This window comes from Oncorhynchus nerka, linkage group LG15 (assembly GCF_034236695.1).
Source record: "Oncorhynchus nerka isolate Pitt River linkage group LG15, Oner_Uvic_2.0, whole genome shotgun sequence".
Lineage (NCBI taxonomy): Eukaryota > Metazoa > Chordata > Actinopteri > Salmoniformes > Salmonidae > Oncorhynchus > Oncorhynchus nerka.
The window spans coordinates 71,701,899-71,726,773 of NC_088410.1; the positions used below are offsets into that span (position 1 = coordinate 71,701,899).

Here is a 24,875-nt window from a genome sequence, read left to right on the forward strand (position 1 = left end):
TACTCTGCTGCCCTCCATGGCCTCCTAACCCTCCCAGTCATGCTGCTTCTCCTTCTCTCCTCTCCTCTCCTCTCTGCTCGGCCCTCCACACACAGTGAAAATACTGTGGAGCATTAGGCAGAGTAATTAGATGCGCTGCTGTCCTAATTGGGGTTTGAATCAATAGGAGGCATTAGATTCCCCTCTAACCGAGCAATCCTCCTCTGTCATATAAAATGCAATTGCTTTGCCTCTGTGTGTGTGTGTGTGTGTGTGTGTGTGTGTGTGTGTGTGTGTGCGTGCGTGCGTGCGTGCGTGGTGTGTGTGTGTGTGTGTGTGTGTGTGTGTGTGTGTGTGTGTGTGTGTGTGTGTGTGTGTGTGTGTGTGTGTGTGTGTGTGTGTGCGTGCGTGCGTGCGTGCGTGTCTGTGTCTGTGTGTTTGGTTGTACTATCCTTGTGGGGACCAGAAGTCCTCACAAAGATAGTAAAACAAGGAACATTTGTGGGGACATTTCGCCAGTCCCCACAAGGAAAAAGGCAAGTTTAGGGTTAGGTTTAGAATTAGGGTTAGGTGTTAGGGGTTAGGGTTAGGAGTTAGGTTTAGGGTTAGTGGTTAGTAAAAATGATTTTTAATGGGAATCAATTGTTTTGTCCCTAAAAGGATAGTAAAACAAACATGTGTTTGGTGTGTTTCTGAAAAGCTGGGGATTCCATGTTATCCTCTTTGGGCACCTCCACTAATAAGCATTTAAAACACCACTCTATGGAAGGGGTTGAGCCTTATGTAGCACAGAATGGGAAACATTTGTAGTGATGCAAATCGTGTCTGAGAAGTGAGTTATACACAATTACCCATCAATACTGGCCAGTCTTGCCCACCCTCGCCAACAAGATGTGGTTAACAAGCAGAAAATAAGATTGAAATGGTGTGTAAAGAGTTGAAAATGAATTTCAATGCTGCATTTGTCCACAATTACCCCCTCGTTCAGACGTGTTTTATTAGGATTTTTTTCTTCTTCAAATATTTCTCAAAGCAGATTGGAAACATTCTTGGTATTACCCCTCTTTCTTCAGAGAATAAATAATTAAGGATTTTGGTGACAAAACAGAGATTTTCTCTCCTGCTGGAGCGTCGGAGGATAACATGGAGGCTCACAGCGTGTTTGATTGTTAATCATGGCACAGGGGCTTTAAGTGCTAATGCTCTCACTGCAGACCTGCAGAAAACACCAGGAACATGGAATGCTTTTTCCATTAATGGCTCTCCAGTACTTAATACGGGCTGACGATACAGCAGCTCTCTCCCTTTCTTCCTAGGCATTCCACTATGTGTTTGGATAATACATGTTTCCTGTTTAGCACTGGGGATTAGGACCTTGGATAATCGTAGAAACAGGATTTTCAATATTCAATTAGTCTATAAAGTGGGTCTGAATTTTTCAAAATATTGAACCAGAAGAAAATATTTTGTTTGTAGTTAATTTTAAGCTAAATGTGAGTTATTGTATTGTATTAGTGGTAAAGTAAATAGTATGTAGCAGTGATGTTTATAACAGGAAAACATGTGGCTTTTCTATCACTCTTTCACTGTGGGGAGATGGATGTTCTCTGACAGAGGAATCAGAGTTCACACTCCCTCAATGTCCTGCTGATGTAGTAAGTGCTCACACACACACACACACACACACACACACACACACACACACACACACACACACACACACACACACACACACACACACACACACACACACACACACACACACACACACACACACACAAACACAAACAAATCTACCACCACACACACATACAAACACACAACTCAGCCTGTCTAACTCTATCTATCTGTAGTTTAACAGATGTTGTGTCCAGTTCGTTCAGGCAACTCATCTGGAATGTTAGAGATTTGTTGTTGACATAGATTTAGTTTGACATAGATTGAGACTGTGATTTTTTATTAGGTTGTTTATATACTGTATGTTTTCACTATCCTGTCTTCCTCTCCTCTATGTAATGGAAAAACTATACAAATAGACTCTCCATCGTGATGGAAATGAGAATTTTATATTATGGTTTTTCAGACAGCATCTGTCTGGAGGTGATATGCCTGTGTGTTGGTATGTGTGAGCTATTTTCTCTAGTGTCTGGTATTGATGGGCTACCCTTTACTGGTAAAGATTGACAAAAATTCTGTGATTCCCAGTAAATGGGCTGCGGTGGCCAACTGCCAAGTTTATAATGGAATCCTGCTGCGTTCAGCATTGCCGACAGGTCCTCGCACCCATCCCAATCCCATAACCTTTCCCGACAGCGCACATTTTCCCATTACGGCCGCTGGAAAAGCCATCCGCACAGGCACTGGGGTTGTTGTCGTGTGGGATATAAATTTGGTTGGTTTGCGAGAGAGAGGCGCAAGCTATGTCAGGGGTGGGGAGGTGGGTTAAGCTGTGCTTGGCTGGGCTAGAGGTATGAGCACAGAGATGTTGTATTGGTCCTGTTTCATCTAGTGTCACAGCAGGTGTTGGATTGAGGAAAGGCCAGGAGTATGAGGTGGAGGCAGGGAGCAGAAATATCAGCAGTTGCTGAAAATATTATTATTGCTTTTTTGATGGAGAAATATTTCTGTGTGTCAATCAACTCGCACTCTTTTGGTTTGAAGACCTGATAGGATTTCTTTCACAACAGATATTTCCCAAACTAATTTCTGAAACATTGTATTTTTGAAGTCTAAATGACCCTAAATACCCACAATAGCTAGGTTTCCATCCAATTGGTGAATATTCTTAAATCATTTATATCTAAAAATCTGCATTTCCCCACCCTGAGATGTTTCCCTCAAATGAAATAGTTGCAGATGAGAAACTGTTCGCGATGACAAAGTGCACATATAATAACTTTGCTTTTAAATTCCCATGGATCTAATAAAAAATTCCATCGCATTTTCCACTCACAAAAAATGTTGCGTTATATAGCAAGTGCGTCTACTCTTGTATTGGCACGTGCTCTCTAGCCAACAGCTCTATCTGCACACTGTTGGCTAGAGAGCACCTGATCACATTGTTATTATGGAAAAAAGGGCAAGATCATTTTTATTTGTCATCTACATTACTTGCATAAACCAGTTGGATGGAAACTTGGATAGTGACATATAAACAACTAGTTGTTTCAAGATAAATATATAAATCTGTGCTTTTGTCTCCGTAACCAAGTTTTCCATGCTGTGGCGAAAGCTTCTGTTGCGATTCCTTTCACAGTGCCTTAAATGACAGTAATTGGGCAAATAGCTAAGGCATGCGATTGAAGAACTCATTACCAACAATTTAGCTCGACACATGTCCTTCTCTCTGCTCTCCATTCCTTAAAAACGAAATGACTTAGAGCACAATAAATACAATTGTACATTTGTCCTCATAAAATGTAGCCTTGCGTTTGTTCTAATTGTTCCAGGTTCGAACAGTCGATCTGTTACACATTTTAAGCACAGGGAGTTGCATTGTATTTACAGAGCCTGCTGTACCTGGTTATGGCATGGTGAAACACAGGTAGTTGCATTGTATTTACAGAGCCTGCTGTACCTGGTTATGGCATGGTGAAACACAGGTAGTTGCATTGTATTTACAGAGCCTGCTGTACCTGGTTATGGCATGGTGAAACACAGGTAGTTGCATTGTATTTACAGAGCCTGCTGTACCTGGTTATGGCATGGTGAAACACAGGTAGTTGCATTGTATTTACAGAGCCTGCTGTACCTGGTTATGGCATGGTGAAACACAGGTAGTTGCATTGTATTTACAGAGCCTGCCTGTACCTGGTTATGGCATGGTGAAACACAGGTAGTTGCATTGTATTTACAGAGCCTGCTGTACCTGGTTATGGCATGGTGAAACACAGGGAGTTGCATTGTATTTACAGAGCCTGCTGTACCTGGTTATGGCATGGTGAAACACAGGTAGTTGCATTGTATTTACAGAGCCTGCTGTACCTGGTTATGGCATGGTGAAACACAGGTAGTTGCATTGTATTTACAGAGCCTGCTGTACCTGGTTATGGCATGGTGAAACACAGGTAGTTGCATTGTATTTACAGAGCCTGCTGTACCTGGTTATGGCATGGTGAAACACAGGGAGTTGCATTGTATTTACAGAGCCTGCTGTACCTGGTTATGGCATGGTGAAACACAGGGAGTTGCATTGTATTTACAGAGCCTGCTGTACCTGGTTATGGCATGGTGAAACACAGGGAGTTGCATTGTATTTACAGAGCCTGCTGTACCTGGTTATGGCATGGTGAAACACAGGGAGTTGCATTGTATTTACAGAGCCTGCTGTACCTGGTTATGGCATGATGAAACAGCAGCACTGTCAAAGGAAACATATCCAAAGCTGAGGTGGTCTACATCCTCCCCAGAAACAATGTCAGGTCATATACAACTCTATGGCCACTATCTTCAAATAAGCCTTTGAAGCCCTAGTTATTCTTGGGAGATGTGTTCTTTGGCAGCCGTTTTGGCTGAATTCCTCTTTGTTGCATGACAGGGACACCTGCTGGGAGAGAAGAGAAAACAACTGCTGGGAGAGAAGAGAAAACAACTGCTGGGAGAGGGGAGAAAACAACTGCTGCTCATGAGGCTCCAGCAGTACCAACAGCTAGAGTTAGAGTTTGTGTTCAAACCCTACAAGGGAAGAAGCCCTCTGTAATGAAATACAAACATTGCAACGTTTTTAGACAAATCCCAGGGATATTGAAGTTGAGGATAACACACAGAGGGACACGATGCATTGTCTCAGAGTGAAATAACATACATCCATGTAGGGAAGAACTGCTACAAGTCAGTCTATCAACCACACTCAGGTGTACTGGGCTGTTGATCATAGCACATCTTAAAACCACATTTCTGTACCTCCAACAATTATGACTGTGAATAAATGATGAATAGACATATTGGACCTTTTTGATTAAACCTGGAATGGATCAAACAGGTCCACACACAAGAGAACTGATAGGGCAAAATAAAACTATTAAACATGACATAAAATTCAAGGCTTCTATGTGTTAGGAAGGAGTCTGAGCAATAGCTTGAAAAAAATAACCTACAGTACCAGTCAAAAGTTTGGACACACCTACTCATTCCAGGGTTTTTCTTTATTTTCACTATTTTCTACATTGTAGAATAATAGTGAAGACATCAACACTATGAAATAACACATATGGAATCATGTAGTAACCAAAAAAGTGTTAAACAAGTTAAACAAATCTAAATATATTTTATATTTTAGATTATTCAAAGTAGCCACCTTTTGCCTTGATGACAGCTTTGCACACTCTTGGCATTCTCTCAACCAGCTTCGCCTGGAATGCTTATCCAACAGTCTTCAAGGAGTTCCCACATATGCTGAGCACTTGTTGGCTGCTTTCCCTTCATTCTGCGGTCCAACTCACCCCAAACCATCTCAATTGGGTTGAGGTTGGGTGATTGTGGGGCCTGGTCATCTGATGCAGCACTCCATCGCTCTCCTTTTTGGTCAAATAGCCCTTACACTGCCTGGAGGTGTGTTGGGTCAATGTCCTGTTGAAAAACAAATAATAGTCCCACTAAGCGCAAACCAGATGGGATGGCATATCGTTGCCGAATGCTGTTAAGTCTGCCTTGAATTCTAAATAAATCACTGACAGTGTCACCAGCAAAGCACCCCCACACTATCACACCTCCTCTGCCCTGCTTCACGGTGGGAACCACACATGTGGAGATCATTCGTTCACCTACTCTGCGTCTCACAAAGACACAGCGGTAGGAACCAAATATCTCAATATGTTGAGATGTGTCTGTTACTTGAACTCTGTGAAGCATTTATTTGGGATGCAATTTCTGAGGCTGGTAACTCTAATGAACTTATCCTCTGCAGCAGAAGTAACTCTGGGCCTTCCTTTCCTGTCGTGGTCCTCATGAGAGCCAGTTTCATCATAGCGCTTGATGATTTTTGCTACTGCGCTTGAAGAAACTTCCAAAGTTCTTTACATTTTCCGGAATGACTTACCTTCATGTCTTAAAGTAATGATGGACTGTCATTTCTCTTTGCTTATTTGAGCTGTTCTTGCCATAATATGGACTTGGTCTTTTACCAAATAGGGATATCTTCTGGATACAACCCCTACCTTGTCACAACACAACTGATTGGCTCAAACACATTAAGAAGGAAGAAAATTCCACAAATAAACTTATAAAAAGGCACACCTGTTAATAGAAATGCATTCCAGGCGACTACCTCATGAAGCTGGTTGAGAGAATGCCAAGAGTGTGCAAAGCTGTCATCAAGGCAAAGGGTAGCTATTTGAAGAATCTCAAATATAAAATATATTTAGATTTGTTTAAACCTTTTTTGGTTATTACATTATAGCATATATGTTATTTCATAGTTTTGATGTCTTCACTATTATTCTACAATGTAGAAAATAGAAAATAAGAAAAACCTTGGAATGAGTAGGTCTGTCCAAACTTTTGACTGGTGCTGGATGTTGGATAATAAATCATGGTAGTAAGTTAACTCTCCATTTTTCTCTGTCCTGGAAGTGATGTGTGTTTTGGAGTGAGAGGGACCATGGATGCCATGTGTGAGGAGAGCCTGTGGTGCTGTGGAAGTGGGCTGGGCCTACACGCACGCACACACACACACACACACACACACACACACACACACACACACACACACACACACACACACACACACACACACACACACACACACACACACACACACACACACACACACACACAGGGGATCAGAGACAGGCAGAGCTGCTCTCACCCCTGCCTCCCTTTGATCCGTGTCCCCAGGCCTGCCTGGCTACCCGCGCTGCTCTGCACCGCACCACGCACGCTGACACCACGCTATGCTCGCCTCGCTAGCGACTCCCCACAACTGTCTGACATAGATAAGCCAGGGGAGACTCCGAGCTGCCGCTGCCGCTCTTCTCCTCCATTAGCGAGCACACTGACGCTTCTTTAAGAAACGGGATGAATTCCATTTCAGATGACAACACTAGTCGTTGCCAAAAAGAGGGAAAGGGAAAATATAGGAACAATCTAGAGGCTCTGGCTCCATTTCTCCCCCCTCTCTGACTTCTAACAACACATCCTGCACCTGAATACCAATGAGAGAGGGAGATTCATGTAGTCCCCCACATTATTAAAAGTTGGGCATTAAGCCTCTCACCGGGCACCATGTCAGCTGGCAAGCTCTTCTGACAACTAATCAAAGGGGATGAACACATAGCCTGCATTCATAGCTCAGCCTCTCGCAGAGCAAGAGTGGGAATACATAGACGTTAATTAGAACTTCAATTAAAACAAATACTGTTTCAATTTGGCAAGTATAAAAAAATATATAAGTGGCTTTCAAAAAAATAAAAAAATAAGACCTGCTCTTGGCAGCTGCCAAGAAAATCAAGGGAGTGTAAATCATATCCACTGGCTATATGTTTCTGCATAGATTATTAGGGCTTGCTGCCTGTTTAGCACTTCTGAACTCAGAGGAAAGGATTGCTGGTGTCACAAACATACACACATTGGCAATATGGGGCTTTTGACTGTATGTATCTAATTTAAATAGCATTTTTATTGTCTGCCAAGATTGAATAGGGTTTTAGGTGCCTTTAGTGTGTGTATGTTAAATGGGCAAAAGTTTTTCCTAAACAGGCTTTTGATTTCTTAACCAGCTAGTGGGCTCTCAGTGGTTGGTTCCATGCCTGTGTTCTCTATCGCTCAACCTCTAACCCCGCTAGAACAGCTAAGTTAAACCACTACGCTCTTTGCCTTCTTGTTTAACATAAATATCTCTGGATGTGGTTTTAATCTATTTTTCACCTACCAACCTGTCTCCTTTTTTTGGCAACTCCTGCTAATAGTAGGTCTCTCTCTCTCGCTCTCTCTCTCTCACTCTCTGGCTGTCTCTGTCCCTCGCTCTCTCTTTCTCTCCGTCACTCTCTCTCCCCCTGGTGAGGCAGCTCTACTCCCCGCGCCCAGATGAAAGGCAATGGCGACAATAAAAATGCTATTTAAATGCAATGGTGTTTGTGGGTAAAAGATATTTCCTGCAGAAAGTGAGCTGCTGTATCCTGATAAATAGTAAATATAAGGGAATGCGATTTACATTTATCTTGGAGAGGCAGCCAATATACATTTCAGTAAATCCTAGAAGATTTAAGTAGGAAATGACTGAGACTGATTCACATGCTGTGTGTCCCACGCAGACAAAATGCCTATAAGATTGAGAATGGTATTGCCTTTATTAAAGTATAGGCACATACATCAATCCTATCTTGAATACCAATTACACACAGGCGTACACTGTGAAACATGCTCAAGACGTTTTTATTCCATAGATTTGTTGCATTATTTTCCATCGCTTAACAATGTTTTTTGCTTCTTCTACTTATTTGGTTCTTCTACTTATTATTATGATTATGATTATTATGATTGTGATTATTATTATCGGCATCATCATCATCAATATTTTGTTTGTTATTATAATTATAATAATTTATTATTAGTATTATGCAGTCTCATACCTTCCATTTGTTGGGGCAGGAAAGGAGGCAGGTGAAGTGTGTGGTGTGTGAGGCATGCGCAGTGTGACCTCTGTGGGAGGGGTCAGGGGGTGGCAGAGTCGCAGCAGGGCAGGGCTGCAGTCAACCTGCCCTGCTAGCTGTCTGTCTGGAGGTTTGGGATGTTGTCTGGCTGCATGTGTTTCCTGTTAGTTCCAGATGCCACTCTGACAGGTGCATGGATGTGATTAATACCTCTCTGGTCATCTCCCTCTCTCTCTCCTTCTCTCTCTCTCTCTCTCTCTCTCTCTCTCTCTCTCTCTCTCTCTCTCTCTCTCCCTCCTCTCTCTCTTTCTCTCTTTCTCTTTCTTCCTCTCTCTCTTTCCGAGTCCTTCATTGGCACACTATCCCTGTTGCTCCCCTCCCCCTCCCCCAGTCTAACCCTATGGTGCTCAGTGGAGAGATAGACCTAATCCAACACACCACCCACATATCTCAGCTTCCCACCAAAGTGAAATGGAGCCCAGTATTGCTCAGTGTTATATTTTACAGCATCTTTAGAACATTATTCTGATAACCTTGGACATCAAAGCATATTTGTTTCAAGCTTAAAACAAAAATATAATTTTGTTACTTCAGATATTTTTGTAAACATCACATAGAATGTTTCTCACTCACTCACTCACTCTCTCTTCCTCTCCCTCACTTTCTCCCTTGCTCTCTCTTCCTCTTTCTCGTGGGCCAGTAAAATGAGAATGTGTGATGTGGTTGGGTCCCCAGCTGGTTGTCTGGAGCTGCAGCCCACTCCTCTCAGTCTCCAGCTGAGAGCTATTTCACTATTTATTTACATGTAATTATGGCTATGAGGTGCAAACATTAACACTGTCAAGAACAATTTGACCTGACATTTTTCACTAGGCCTGGCCCCTGCTGTTTTTAGCAAACAAACCCCCCCAACTCCCCCCGACTTCCCCACTCCCCGATATGCCTCTCTGTCCTCTCTGAGCTGCACCCTCCCTCATACACACAGCCCTGCCTCACTGAAACCACTCTGCTGGAATCAGAAAATCTGCCGTTTAATTTGGCAGACGGTGGTGCGAGGTGAGGAGAGTTGCAGTGTGTGTGTGTGTGTGTGTGTGTGTGTGTGTGTGTGTGTGTGTGTGTGTGTGTGTGTGTGTGTGTGTGTGTGTGTGTGTGTGTGTGCGCGCGTGCGCGTGCGTGCGCGTGCGTGCGTGTGTGTTTGTGTATTGGAGGGGGTTGCTCTTGTTCCTGGTGGCTGAATCCATCCCACAGTAACTCAAGCATATCACTAGCAGAGAATAGAGGATTGCTCCCCACACGTTCTCCAATTGCAGCCCAATAGACGGCATATTAACCTCTGTTTAGTGAGGGGCCCTGCATGCACTGTTGGATGTTTAGGAGGGAGGGAGACCTTTCTCTGGCTAGTAGCAGGCAGCTGTGCTCCATTGAACACAGGGTTAGAGAAGACGGGTGGGAGCCGGGGAAGAAAATGCATTTTGTCAAAACTATTATTCTCCAATGACATTTTATGAAACATTTTGGAATGAGTATTTATTTAAGATCATGTGGAATTTCATTTGATATTGTGTGTGTTTAGGTCTCGAGTTTAGCTGTTAGATAAAATAGTGCAGTTCAGTGTTTGTGGGGAGAAGTGTTAGAGAGCAGAGTTGAGAGACTGGGGGACACTGTGGTAGTATGGCTAACATGTTGTGAGAAGTGACAGCTTGTTCCAATGCCCGCTAATCGTCCTCATCTGTGCCTAGCTTGTCAATGCCCAGATTCTGTCAGTGCCAATCAGGCACTTAATTGAACACAATTAACCCCCCTCCGCCCGTACAACCCACATGCTTCAAAAACCTATTTCTCTCTCTCCAGTTCCCATCCTCCCTCTCACCCTCTCTTCATCCTGTCTCTGTCTCTCCTCGTCCCATAGCATTGGTGGCGGAAGACACTTTTCACTTTTGATTAACGTGCCGCGGCCAATTAATGCACTGACTCACAGGCCAGGGCCCGTCATCTGCTGCCTGCCACCAACACGTCAGTCTGCGGCACGGCCCCACACAGCTCCCCTACCACTGCCATCACCTCCACCGTGACCAAAACGCTCTAATTCAATTTATGCAATCGCTGTTATTTTTAAATAGTCATTATGTCTGCTCAGATGAGGGGCCTTACTGCCCGCTGGGCTGTTCCTCTCATGTGAGAAGGAGGGCTGAGGGGGAGGGGGAGGGGAGGGCTGAGGGGGAGTGTGGGTGGACTTGGGGTTGCACTGGTCCATTGACTCTTTAGAAAAACTCCTTCATCTTTTATTTTTAATTCTCTTTCCTAGTTGATTTCAAAATTAAGAAATTGATGCTGTTGTTTATTTGATTTGTGCATAATAATTTTACCCTGCATCCTTCAATGTACAGTATCAGTAAAATGTTTCTACTAGATTTAGAGTAATATGTGCATCACATTTTTTTAATCAGTTCTCAGAAATAATTTGTAAATATTCAATATTTTATATGGAATATTGCACCCAATTTTAGCCGTTGCGCAAGTTTGAATTATTTCCAATCAACCAAGAAATACCATTCAGTGTACTCATACTTCTTACCTTATAGGTCAGTAAATTCAACAATACATTTACTCTCTGTAATGACACCCTAGGACTGACATTGAAAAAAACATCTACCCAAATTGGGTGTCATCGTCATCCCTGATCTTAAGTCATTCCCAGCTGAGGCGTGTATCAGCCAGGCAGATCTGCCAAGGTGTGCGATGTTATTCTGCGCCCCTCAGATAACTTCCAGACATTTGGAGTGCTTATTTTCTCCTCTCTGCCCCAGTGACCTCTACCGAACTTAAAGGTATGTCTTGGGGGCATTCGATTTGGGCAGAACGGGAGCTATCGGTGACAGGGGAGCTAATCCAGTCTTGCGCAGATTAAGAGAAGTGTTTGTGGAGTGGGGTGTGTTGGCGAGGGCGCTGGCGCCGAGAATGGAACACAGGGCTGTCCTATCAGCTCTCCAGGCAGGCTGGCCCTCAGGCCAACTCAGTCCTACAGGAGTCTTTGTACTTCCCAAAGCCTCTCTCTCACACTCTCACTCTCTCTTTCTCTCTTCTCTCTCCTCTTTCCTCCCCCCTCTCTTTATATCTATATACTCTCTTTATATCTATATACTCTCTTTATATCTATATAAAAATACTTTTTATTTTCCTTATGCTGTATCACTTTCTTTCAGATGCAAAAACTTTGTCTGTGAAATATTTTTGTGAACATGAAAAAAACGTATCATGAACATTTTCATCCATCACTAGTGTGTGTCACTGGGTGAGCAGTGAGCACAGGTGCACTCTGACCTGATGTGGTCATTCAAGGGTTAAGATGGGCATAGCACATTACATGACCGTATAGACATCATGTAAGTATTGTTCAGGGATATTGCACTGATTGTGTACTTCATATATAGTGAAAATAAGGTTAATAAATAACTTTGTGGCATAAGGCATCTCTTTGAAGCTGTGGCTTGAATATGTCACTGTAGGGAATTTAGTGAGTATTGTATGTAAGAAATGATGCCATTTTTTCAATTTTTGAAAATATTGCCTTCCGCTTTCTCATTCAGTCAACTTCCTCACAGTAAGTCAAGTTATTTTATTCAGGAAGGAAATCCAACAAAGAGCAAAGGCTCGTCAAACATTTAAGTAGACAAAAAAATATAATTTGACTGTTAAGGAAATTAGCAGGGTATAAAAGAATGTATTTTTGTGTCACAAATGCTCAATTTATTTTTCTGAAAGGATTCACATTGTATCAACTTCCAGTTCCCTGTTCACTCTGCCGCGGGGCTGGAGGGCTCAGAAGTTGAGAGAATGAATGAGTTTTTTATGATTATTTAGAAAGTAATCTATCTGTAGAGAGCGAGGCAGGGAACGCCCTGGAGCAGTGTCCTTTAAACTGCTCCTGGCTCACATTATCTCCTCCAACAGCCCTAGCACAAAGTCAAACAACAAACGAACACTGAGGACGCTGTACGGAGAGCGAGAGGGAGAGGGAGGAAGGGGTGTAGTGGAGGGCTGTTCTGAAAGGGAGTGAGGGTGTTAAGTGTGTATTGAGTGGTGTTGTTCTGGAGCAGAGCAGGTCTAAAGGCCTGTTGAAGGTGTGTTTTACACCCTGCAGCTGATACCCAGCATCAGCCATATCTGCACCCACATCAGATCATAGGGGGAAGTGGTGAAATGGCATTGATTTTTATTTAGCTGTGTGAAAGCAGTAGGACATTACAGATAGCGAATATGAACCCAGGCTCAATCGAGGAGCTTACCTTTCCCCCCTCCAGCATCAGTTAACCAAAACCTTCTGAACAATTTTAGGAAGGGCATCTCAAGGATACAGCCGTCCAAACAATACTGTCTTTTTACGAACTTTTTTGCAATCTTGTGGAAAAAAAATAATTGTCCATGAAAAGTGGCCATCTCTGTTGAGGAACTGGTGAAATCTATGAATAGTAATTAGGCTCAATTTAGCACAGCCCCTGATTGCTGGCCATTTTATTATTTAATGTTTAAATAAGGAAGCGATGTAATCAAGCTTCAATTAACTGATGACTATATCTGGCACCACCCCCTCCAGCTGTCTCCCTGGACCCCCAACTAGCACTTCCTCACACCCATTCACATGACCAGCACAGCACAGTACACCACAACACAGCCCAGCACAGCACAGTACAGCACAGCCCAGCACAGCAGGGTATAGGAGGTTCCACACTGAGAAGGAGTCTGTTTTCCAGCTCCAGTCCATATATGAGAGAGCATCCCATGTGTCCTGCATGCAGAGAGCCATAAATATCCCTCTTATGGATACATGTCACATGTTCTGTCTGAATAAGTTGTGGGGCTGGTGGATGGTGGGGGGTTTCCATCCTGATAGAATTAACATGAGGAAATCACTAAACAGCCTTTATGTCTGATGTGCCTCAAGTGCTTCATATTTCCTCAGAGACAGTTTTTGCAGAATAGGATTAATTTGTGGAATAAGATACATTTTCCCTATCCGGTGTGTGTGTCTGGCTATGTATTGCTGAGCAGTAGGGCTGCGTATGAATGAGGTGAAGAGGTTGTACAGTATAATGGTTGCTTGGATGTCCACTCTGGAGATTGACTGGAGCCCTGTCCTTCTGTAGGATATTTTGCACCACAGCATCAGCTCTGTGAACTGTGTTTAAACCTGTGTGTGTGTGTGTGTGTGTGTGTGTGTGTGTGTGTGTGTGTGTGTGTGTGTGTGTGTGTGTGTGTGTTTAACCACCTCCATGATGGGCTAATTGGTTTAGCAGCCAAAGCGCCAAAGGCCAGCCCAGCGTAACGAGACAACGTGAACCTGATGTTGGGGAGGATGCTTCCATGCAATATAAGGGAAGCATGTGTGGGACCATTTCCCCCATTCACAATCTCCCCGGCCCTTTCTAGTTTTATAAAAAGGGACATTATAGTCCAATTCTAACGTTTCAATTTAGGCCAGAAGCTCAGTAGAAACCTCCATCTGCATTGCATTGTGGCGATGGATTGTGTCTCTTGTCTCATGGAGATAATCATATCCATACCACAAGTGTATTATTTGTTAACTCATCATTGTATATTAGATGAGATTACAGAGTATTGAAATAAATGCACTCATGCTGTATAAATAACACCCCTAATACTTACCCTAGCCATAACCCTAACTCACACTAGCAGTAGGCCCTTCAGTGAGGCTAGTGGAGACTATTTCTGTGGGGATGTGATCTAAGAGGATCGTTTACTGCTTCCAACTTCATTACTATTCATGAGATGGCTAGGCTAGGGGCTGGGGATTAGGGAGTCCCTCAGTGCTTGTTGTGATGTAGGCCTCAGGCCTCCTCCAACCTCCAGGCTCTGGGACATAGAGGTTCTGTCTGTCAGTGGCTCTATTATCACTCTAAGACCCGTCTGTCCCCACGCTGTCCCCACACGGTCTCTGCGTTTAACACTGAACTCACTGGCACCACTAATAAAACAGTATTTTTGTTTCTTCCCCTCTCTCACCCCATCTCCCTCTCTCATCCCATCTCTCTCTCTCATCCCATCTCCCTCCCTCACCCCATCTCCCTCTCTCACCCCATCTCCCTCTCTCACCTCATCTCCCTCTCTCACCCCATCTCCCTCTCTCACCCCATCTCCCTCCCTCACCCCATCTCCCTCTCTCACCCCATCTCCCTCTCTCACCCCATCTCCCTCTCTCACCTCATCTCCCTCTCTCACCTCATCTCCCTTCCTCACCCCATCTCCCTCTCTCACCTCATCTCCCTTCCTCACCCCATCTCCCTCCCTCACCCCATCTCCCTACATCCCTACATCTCCCTACATCCCTACATCTCCCTACATCTACATCCCCATCTCCCTACATCCCTACATCTCCCTACATCTACATCCCCATCCCTCACCCCATCTCCCTCTCTCACCCCATATCCCTACATCTCCCTACATCCCTACATCTCCCTACATCTACATCCCTACATCTCCCTACATCTACATCCTCATCTCCCTACATCTACATCCTCATCTCCCTACATCTCCCTACATCCCTACATCTCCCTATCATCTACATCCTTATCTCCCTACATCTCCCTACATCCCTACATCTCCCTACATCCCTACATCTCCCTACATCTACATCCCCATCCCTCACCCCATCTCCCTACATCCCTACATCTCCCTACATCTACATCCCCATCTCCCTACATCCCTACATCTCCCTACATCTACATCCCTACATCCCTACATCTCCCTACATCTACATCCCCATCTCCCTACATCTCCCTACATCCCTACATCTCCCTCTCTCACCCCATCTCCCTACATCTCCCTACATCCCTACATCTCCCTACATCTACATCCTCATCTCCCTACATCCCTACATCTCCCTACATCTACATCCCTACATCCCTACATCTCCCTACATCTACATCCCTACATCCCTACATCTCCCTACATCTACATCCCTACATCTCCCTACATCTACATCCCTACATCTCCCTACATCTACATCCCCATCCCTCGCACCTTTCCTTTTCCCCCCTTTTTTTGTTGGTCCATGTTTCAAGGTTAAATGACAGTTTTTTAAGATGCCTCTGTACAACTCAATAGTGCAGTCACTCAATCTCATCCATGTGTTATTTAGTACCCTAGCCTTTCTAACTCCCCCTCTGTCTCCTCTCTGCCCTCCCTCCCCAGGTGATGAGCATCCTGAGTAACCCCAACGCGGTGCCCTCTCAGTCCCAGCATGACTTCTCCATCTCCCCCCTCCATGGCAGCCTGGAGTCCTCCAACCCCATCTCAGCCAGCTGCAGCCAGCGCTCTGACTCCATCAAGGGGGTGGACAGCCTGGCTTCCTCCCAGTCCTACTGCCCCCCCACCTACAGCGCCACCAGCTACAGTGTGGACCCTGTCACTGCTGGATACCAGTACAGCCAGTATGGACAGAGTAAGTACTGCATCTGTGTTTATGTGTGAATGTGTGAAAGTGAGTGTGTGTGTTTGTATATGAGTGGATGTCTTTTGCCTTTCCCATCTGACCTTCCTTCCAAGTCTCCTGCATGTCTTCCATCTCATATTACATGGGACCAGTGGTAGTTAGAGGAAATAGTGCCACCACCACCACCTCCCAGGCCGGGCTGCCCCCTGACCTTTGACTCCTGGTCTGTCAGAGCAGACACGTGCTCCTGATAAAGGCCTCTGATTCCCATTCGGTGCTGTCTAGCTTAGTCACACTATGCTCTGCTCTGCTTGGCTGGGAATGAGGACAGGGCCACTTCAAAGGCACTAATACACCCTGAGGGGCCACACTGTCCTCTTAGCCACCCCTTTCTCTCTCTTTCTATCTCACACACACACAAACAAACACACACACACACACACACCTCGGGGCAGGAAACAGGCTGATCTATTAGATTAGCATAATTATTGACTGATGCTGTCAAAACCCTTCATAAGGGGTAAACTGTAGCACACTTCCCCAGCCAGCCTCCTTTGGTCCCATGTGTATACCTGTGCGTGTTTGTTTAGGTGTGTGTGTGTGTGCGTGTGTCTGTGTACGTGAGTTTGTGTGACAGTAGTGTTATCTGCAGCCAGCTTGCAGAGTAGAGAGACTGATGGCCGTGTGGATGTGATCTGATCTGTGGTTAATTAAGACAGTGATTGAGCACAGTGGCTGGCTAATGAATGGAGGAGAAAAGAGAGAGCTGCTGTCTACTGATGAAAATGATCGGGGAAGGGAAGTGTGGAGGGCATGAAATCAGAGATGCCAAGTGTAATGAAGACTGGCACACACAATACACTCTGGGACCATGTTGAGTGACAGCATGGAGACACTATGAGGTGGCACATGCCCGTGCCAAGTCTATGCCAACCTCAAACAGGGCATGGGAAAGAGATTGTTTTGTTTTCAAATTATTTCTCATTTTACTCCACTGGTTCTGTCAGAACTGATTTAGAACAGAGTCAGACAGAGAGATGAAATGAACAACAGTGACCAACAAGGACATAAGGGTTGGCCGTGTGTTGTGTGTGAGTGTGTTGTGTGTGAGTGTGTGTGTGTGTGTGTGTGTGTGTGTGTGTGTGTGTGTGTGTGTGTGTGTGTGTGTGTGTGTGTGTGTGTGTGTGTGTGTGTGTGAGTGTGTGTGTGTGTGTGTGTGTGTGTGTGTGTGTGTGTGTGTGTGTGTGTGTGTGTGTGTGTGTGTGTGTATCCCTCACATGCAAATGTGTGAATCTTTGTGTGTCTGTTCTCTCCAGCTGCAGTTGACTACCTGGCTAAGAACGTGAGTCTGTCCACCCAGAGGAGGATGAAGCTGGGAGACCACTCTGCTGTCCTGGGACTGCTGCAGGTGGAGACGGGACAGGCCTACTGAAACACCCAGCCTCTGCCTGACTCCACCCAGTCTAAACTCAACACCCCCCTACAGTACATACACCACGCTACTGCTGCCGCCCACCCTGCAGCCCATCCACTGCACCAGCACACATTCTCTCTCTCCTCACCCAGCAGGCAGTCAGGCAGTCAGGCTGTGTAAACCTTGGCTCTGCCCCTCCCCTGTACCATCCTCACCCCTGATTGGCTCTGTCCAGACATCCCAGAGACATTGGCTCCAGCCAGCATGGAGAACAGGCCCCTGGCTGCAGTCCAGTCCACACTCAGAGCCATTTCCAAATGTACATTGACCTTGTTGTTTATAGTAGTTCACTAAGCCAATGTCATCCAAATGATAATCCCTCTTGTTTTATATCAATATTGTTTATATTATTATTGCTGTTATGATTATGATTCATGTGATTTTGTTTTTTATTCTCTTCATGGCTCTTTTTTCTGTCAGTGTGATGCTAGCAGATGACTGAGGTGATACAGTGTAGTGTGGTGCAGAGTGTGTCTGTGTGTGTGTGGATGTGTGCGTACGTTTATGCGTGTGGCGGCCCAGTCAGAGAGAGATGCTCCCACATGAGAAAATACTACAGTTTACTATAGAATAATACAGTGCTTACTATCAAATTCTATAGTAAATTGTAGTATACTGTAGAATACTATACTACACACTGTAGTATCCCTCGACCATGTATAGTACTTACTATTGAATGTTGTAGTATACTGTAGAACCCCCCCCCCCCCCCCCCCAGACACACACACAAATCGTAATTTGTGCCACCCATAAATGGAAACCTACATGCCAAGTATAGAAAATATGTTTTGTCCCCTACAGGTTATAGAAGGGAGCAGACTCTCTGAACTACGGCTCAGACCCCAGATCTACGTACCTACCTACATACAAGGAGAAAGCTTCCACTTCTAAACTATACAGTATTCTACAGTTCCCAAAACCACAACATTTATTCATGTAGTATATACTTTTTTTCTTACTACAGTACTATAGTTATCTGTAATATCTACAGTATACTTCAGTAAATATTACAGTAGATGCTACAGTAAAGTCCACAAAAACCCTACAGTGAATACTATTTACCATAGTGTACAATACCTGATTGTTTCCCAGACTGCTGTTCCTCTGCCTGTTCCCTGAGCTCTAATCTTAGTAAGCGTTTTGACCTTCTCACTTTCATATACAACTTGACATTCCTAAAGAACTTGGCCACTCTGTGGGAAGTCTGGCTGGGCGGATTCTACTGGGAATTGGCAGCGGTTTGGCGGCCAATGGCTTCCCCCCTCCCAACATCTATCCCATCCTTAGCTGTACTTCATGGGGAGGAGGGCATTGTTTGTAAAAACAGGATTGGGGAAATTCATTTTTGTCTGTTTATAAATATGGACCTTGCCAATGAGGACTGAACCCCCTATCCCCCAAACCCCATCTACCACAGAAGTCTATGTGACTTTAAGAGAGGAAAGGGGATTAAATGACACAAACATACTGTCAAAGCTAATTCATAATTACCGTTCTCATTACCAGCCACCTTTAATATTCTCTTAGGATAATTAAGACATTTTCTAAAGGCACATGCAGCTGTTTACCACTTTGGTGTGGACCAAGTCCGCATTCCTGTGAAACATTCCTCCAGAATGGTTGAATAACTCAAGTCACATTCCTTTTCTGCTCATGATGAGATTAAGAGTACACAAGCTGTGCCAGTCACATGCACTTTGGCAAATCAAATAATCCAGTCAATTGTGAAAGGGCACAGGTAACAGCCCTGGCTGGCCACCTCTCTGGCTTTGACTGAATACTCCCTCCTCCTAGTCCCCTGGACATTCAACTCCTGCTTTGACCGACACACTCACAGAAATGTACTAAAACAAACCATTTTTTTTAGAATAGCAAATATGAAACATCTGTGTAGCACTCGTAGTTGACATTTAACACAATCTATTTTGGGCTGAATTCTAACTTGAGATATGTTTGCATAACTCCCTTTGACATCAGTGTGTGATTGTTTTGCAAAAGTTGGAGTGAGTTAGGTATGCATATTTCAAGTCAGGATTTAGTCCTTAGTCGCATATACATGGACATGATACAGTAGACGGGTAGATTGTGAATTGTTTGATTATAAAAAGTATGTTTTATACTAAAACAAGAACAATGTTCAGTGGTAGTTAAAGCAAGAGATCTGCGGAAGTCAGTGTATTTTTTATTTACTGGTTTCCTTCTGTTGTTTTTGGTTGTGTTATATTGTATTGATTTCTTTCAACAAAATGCAGTGTTTTGCGCCCAGCTAAGTAAGGAATTCTGTATATTAAATTAGGAAAAAATTCCAATAAATTTCCTCGATTTAATAATTGTATAAAAGAGGTTGAAACTCAACTGAGTGGATTTAAGTTAGTAGACAGAGAGAGAGAGAGAGAGAGAGAGAGAGAGAGTCTCGGACCAATGTGTTTTGATGGTGACCAGATGGAACCTATTATACCACACCTGTGAAGCCAGGAGCATTGGAAGGTGTATTCCAGCACTTGATCTTATGGACTCATGATCTGAGTGCAGACCTTACCGTGGACCATACATATCTATCTGACCTCTGACCTCTCAGTGTGAAACATTGTCGAGGGGCTCAGCAGCACAGCTTTGATGCCATGAAGGATGGTGACCTCTCCTTTCTGGGAAAGAGGTTAGAATAGAATGGTGGACAGACCAGTGTGTTCTCTGGCTATGTGTGTGTACAGCCAGGCTCCAGTGGAGAACACCTCACTGAAAGTAATGACTCTGAAGCACTGAACCCAGACTGGTCTAAAATATCTGTTTAAAAATGCCACATTATTGTGTATATAAAAAAATGTTTTTTTTAAATGCTTTTATTGTATCAAATCCATTTCTAACACCTGCGTTAATCGACATTTGGATATTTAAATCATTATGACTCTTCCTCTCCCCACCTTCTCTCTGACCCCTAACCTGTTTACTTGCTTTATGGCATCTGTGTTTTTCTTTTTTCCCTTCCTGTTCCGCATGTGTGGATATTACCATGGTATAATTTATTCTGCTGTATGAAGTATTAGAGTAGTGGGAACTTGTATTGGTATTTACTACCTTCAGCCTGTTGGTGTGTTTACTGTAACACTGGCGTAACTGTTATCAATTAAAGCTCTAAAACAGATCCAGCGCTGTGCTTTGTCCTTTTTGAGCTTTCGTATCAAAATACAATAATACAACATAAAGTCACATAGACTCCAAATTGGTCATTTTTTTATGTAAGAAAAATGTGTATCATGAGTATTCAGCCTGATGGGGATTCATCTGAACTTTTCACCTCTCTTTTCCCTACAATGCCCACTTGCTCTGTGTAGTGTAGTACACACGTGTGCATACATGGACACGTGCACATGTGTATTACATTCTATGAGCTTCAGGGAACATGTCTGTTTCCATCACAGTGAGCATTGTCTGAGAGAGAGAGCAAGAGAGAGCTGAGCAGTCCCAGAAAGAGGTACACCCTGGGGGAGCTGCACAGGACTGTTGCAGAGCACAGCTGTAGGAAGTCATTCATTCTGTACATTGTCCAGCAATGATCTCCTGTCTGTCTGTCTGTCTGTCTGTCTGTCTGTCTGTCTGTCTGTCTGTCTGTCTGTCTGTCTGTCTGTCTGTCTGTCTGTCTGTCTGTCTGTCTGTCTGTCTGTCTGTCTGTCTGTCTGTCTGGCTAGGGCCCATGTGCTCTGGAATGGTGTTTGTTAATGTTTGCATACAGTCACAGCAAATCTCAGTGGTATGTTAAGAGCATTGAGGAATCTGTCCAGTGTGGCATTGGGACTGTCATCTGTGCTGTATATTACAGTAGCAAAGCTCCTCTTACCATTCCCACTGTTAAATGGCATGGGGATAGCGCTTTAGGTATGTCCACAATGAAACACATTCATTTTAAAACACTTACACATTTCAGCAGTCCATTACTGTAATGTATTATATAGTTTTATTGATGGAGACAGATGGGAAATGAATGACAGAGGCAATGAAAGGGACATACTGTAGTGAGTAAAGTGATGAACTCTGTGATTGAACCTTTGTCTCCCGGGGTGATGTGTGGTCTGTAACTGGCAGTGCTGACACTACATCAAACTCTCTTACACAACACGTTTATTATATTGATTGAAAATGAACTGTCCACTATACCTTTTTCCAAAGGCATTAACACGGGTAAAGCAGTTGCAGTGTCCTTAAATGATCCTACTGATCATACATTAACACGGGTAAAGCAGTTGCAGTGTCCTTAAATGATCCTACTGATCATACATTAACACGGGTAAAGCAGTTGCAGTGTCCTTAAATGATCCTACTGATCATACATTAACACGGGTAAAGCAGTTGCAGTGTCCTTAAATGATCCTACTGATCATACATTAACACGGGTAAAGCAGTTGCAGTGTCCTTAAATGATCCTACTGATCATACATTAACACGGGTAAAGCAGTTGCAGTGTCCTTAAATGATCCTACTGATCATACATTACACGGGTAAAGCAGTTGCAGTGTCCTTAAATGATCCTACTGATCATACATTAACACGGGTAAAGCAGTTGCAGTGTCCTTAAATGATCCTACTGATCATACATTAACACGGGTAAAGCAGTTGCAGTGTCCTTAAATGATCCTACTGATCATACATTAACACGGGTAAAGCAGTTGCAGTGTCCTTAAATGATCCTACTGATCATACATTAACAAAGTGTTTTAGTTTTTTAGAAATACAGCATAAAATTGCCTACTTCTTTATAATACATCATACTGTCATTTATGCAAACAATGAAATGTATGATGCAATGAATGACGAGGTATTTATACTCAGCAGGAATCCTGTGTATTTGATTTATTTACAATTAAAACACATACTTATCCTTCATATCTTGGTTGTCATCAAACAATAAAAAGTAAATGTTACACAACAGCAAAATATAATTTCTAACGCTAACAGTGTATCAGCTTGGAGATTGCTGCACAGTAAATAAGGTATGTCATTGGGACCAAATATTGTCCATTTCAAAATCTATTTCAGAAAAAGAGTTTGATTCTGAAGTGAGAGAATTGAAGGAATTGGTAGAGGAATTGGAAATTATCTTTTAATTTATTTGATAGAATTTGTTAAAATCTAAAATCATCTAATGTAATTGGACTGAAAAGAGTTGTGTGAGAAAATGGTGCTATGATTTGAGAACTGAAATACTGGTGGTTGTTACTGCATATCCTTGGACATTCAGCAAATAATTGGCTGTTGAGACTGTTCTGTAATTGTTTTTTCCCATTGCAATTCACTACAAAACTGTATTCTTGTGTTGATTTTTTAAAAGAACTGTCATATATGCCAACGGACCTCTGCTTTGTCCTGACAATGTGCATTGTTATCAGGATCGTTCCTCAGTGTGTCATGGTAAACCCCATCCTTCTAAAGTGTGTGTGGGTGTCCAGATGAAACCCATGCATGTGTTCTAGTTGTCCTCTCTGGTCTGACGTGGTCCTGAAGCCCCAGCCTGGGACTGTTGTTTTCCTCTGGGCTGCTGTCACTCAGACAGGGACGAGGGCCGGGGTGGCAGCCCCAGCCAGCGGTGTATGGGTGCAGCTTTGTGACACTTCACTCTTCTCCTCCTTTGATCCCCTAATTGATTGACTACAGGAGCAGGGGATGAACAGAGCCCACAAGAGCCGATTCCCCTCGCCTCTCTGGAATGGTTTAGATAAAGTGCAGAGGGCCTGTCTATATAGTTCTCCTATACGGACGTAGGGCCATTGAAGGTGGCTGTGCGGTGTGCCACGGTGGCTTAGCTCTGGGCTGTGTCAGTCATTCAGCGAGTCAGTCCTGGGCCCAGGGCTTGTGTCCTGCCTGGTGCAGAGCTACGTGGCTGCTGGAGGTAATGGGTTTGTTTAGATCACAGGGATGGAAATGAAACTCCTGAGCCTCAGAGTGGAGAGAGAAGACCAAGGGGCCCTATCACTCAGGAGGCAGGGATGGACAGATGGAGAAGTCAGTGCTACAGTATAGCCAACCAGCCAGCCGCACACTTCCAGAGTGAGTCATAAAGGCTGTGATTCAGATCTAATTGAGGACCTTGGCCATGCTGTAATGTAAAACCTGCAATTGAAGAGTGGGCGATTGAGAGGCGTGGAGAATGAGGAGGAAAGGTAGGAAGGAAACAACCAGTGAGAGTTCTCCCTCATGAGGAAACATTCTGCCTGTAATAACTCTAAAAGTTTTTGGGACCAAAAGAATCATCAAAACATCATCTAAATATATAGTTAGAAGATGTTGGGGGGCATTTCAAAACTCCACAATGATAAGTGATGAATCCGGAATATGCTAATAGTTTTCTAATAGTATTCTCTGCAGGGGTTCAAAGCAGTGTGTATGTACATGCTGAGGAATGATTAAGATAGGCTTTAGGAAGACAGGGTTTTATTCTTTGAGCTTATGTGTCATGTGGACTAAAAAAGCTCCCAGCTGTCGCCATGAAAGCACTTACAGTATAATAATCCCCCAAATCCTGTAATTATTCCAGCATAGGCTGTGTACCTGAGCCGCATATTTCTGCTCGACACCTCTAGGATCCCCCCGCCTACACACACACACACACACACACACACACACACACACACACACACACACACACACACACACACACACACACACACACACACACACACACACACACACACACACACACACACACACACACACACACACCTCCCCCTGAAGTAGTTTGAAAGGGAGATGAGGGAGAAAAAAAAGGCCAAGTGAAGTTGTAAATCTAAGAGAGTGAGATAAAATCACTGTGAAGCCCAGCTTGATTTACATTTCAAATCTGTGCTGTGCTCTCAGACTAATTAATATTAATAACAAAAATGGAAATGAGTGCAGACAGTGGCGGCCCCTAAGTAAAGAACAAACTCGGTTCATTCAGTCAGGAGATATATACATAAGTCCTTTCTCAGGAGAAGTGGGCTCCTAACAGGCGTGACGCCTGGGCATAGACCGCCATAGACAGAGACAATTTTTCTAGATAATAGCCTATCACGCAGGATACAATTTAAATTAAAAAATGCAATTTTCACCTTGAAATGAACAAATGATTACAATTTCTATACAAATTAAGGCATCCAGGCTGTGCCTCAGTACTGTGCCAGGGCCATGAAACTTGACATAATTACCATGAAATACATTTTCAAATATTTGTATTTTGTCCATCGCTTTAAAACATGCAACTCTGCCTTCTGTGGGTTTGTGATCTCACCTTCTGGGGGAAATACATAAAAAAGAGAGAAAATCATCAGAGATGAAAAGCTCTTCAACCCCAGAGATAAAAACATACACAAGTAAGTCAGTGGTGTGGCTCTGCACAGCGGCCCCCGGAGCTATC

At 43.7% G+C, this 24,875-nt stretch overlaps 1 protein-coding gene across 4 annotated transcripts in view; it reads left to right on the forward strand.

The window, feature by feature from the left end:
* Window positions 1–20,633, forward strand: part of pax7a (paired box 7a) — a 63,109-nt gene extending 42,476 nt beyond the window's left edge. For all 4 annotated transcript variants that reach the window (XM_029683424.2, XM_029683426.2, XM_065001871.1 and 1 more), the window contains 2 exons: window positions 15,777–16,026; window positions 17,334–20,633. In XM_029683424.2, coding sequence (XP_029539284.1) covers window positions 15,777–16,026; window positions 17,334–17,449 — 366 coding nt within the window. In that variant the 3' untranslated portion in view covers window positions 17,450–20,633. The remainder of the gene's footprint in view (window positions 1–15,776; window positions 16,027–17,333) is intronic.
* The last annotated feature ends 4,242 nt before the right edge of the window (window positions 20,634–24,875 follow it).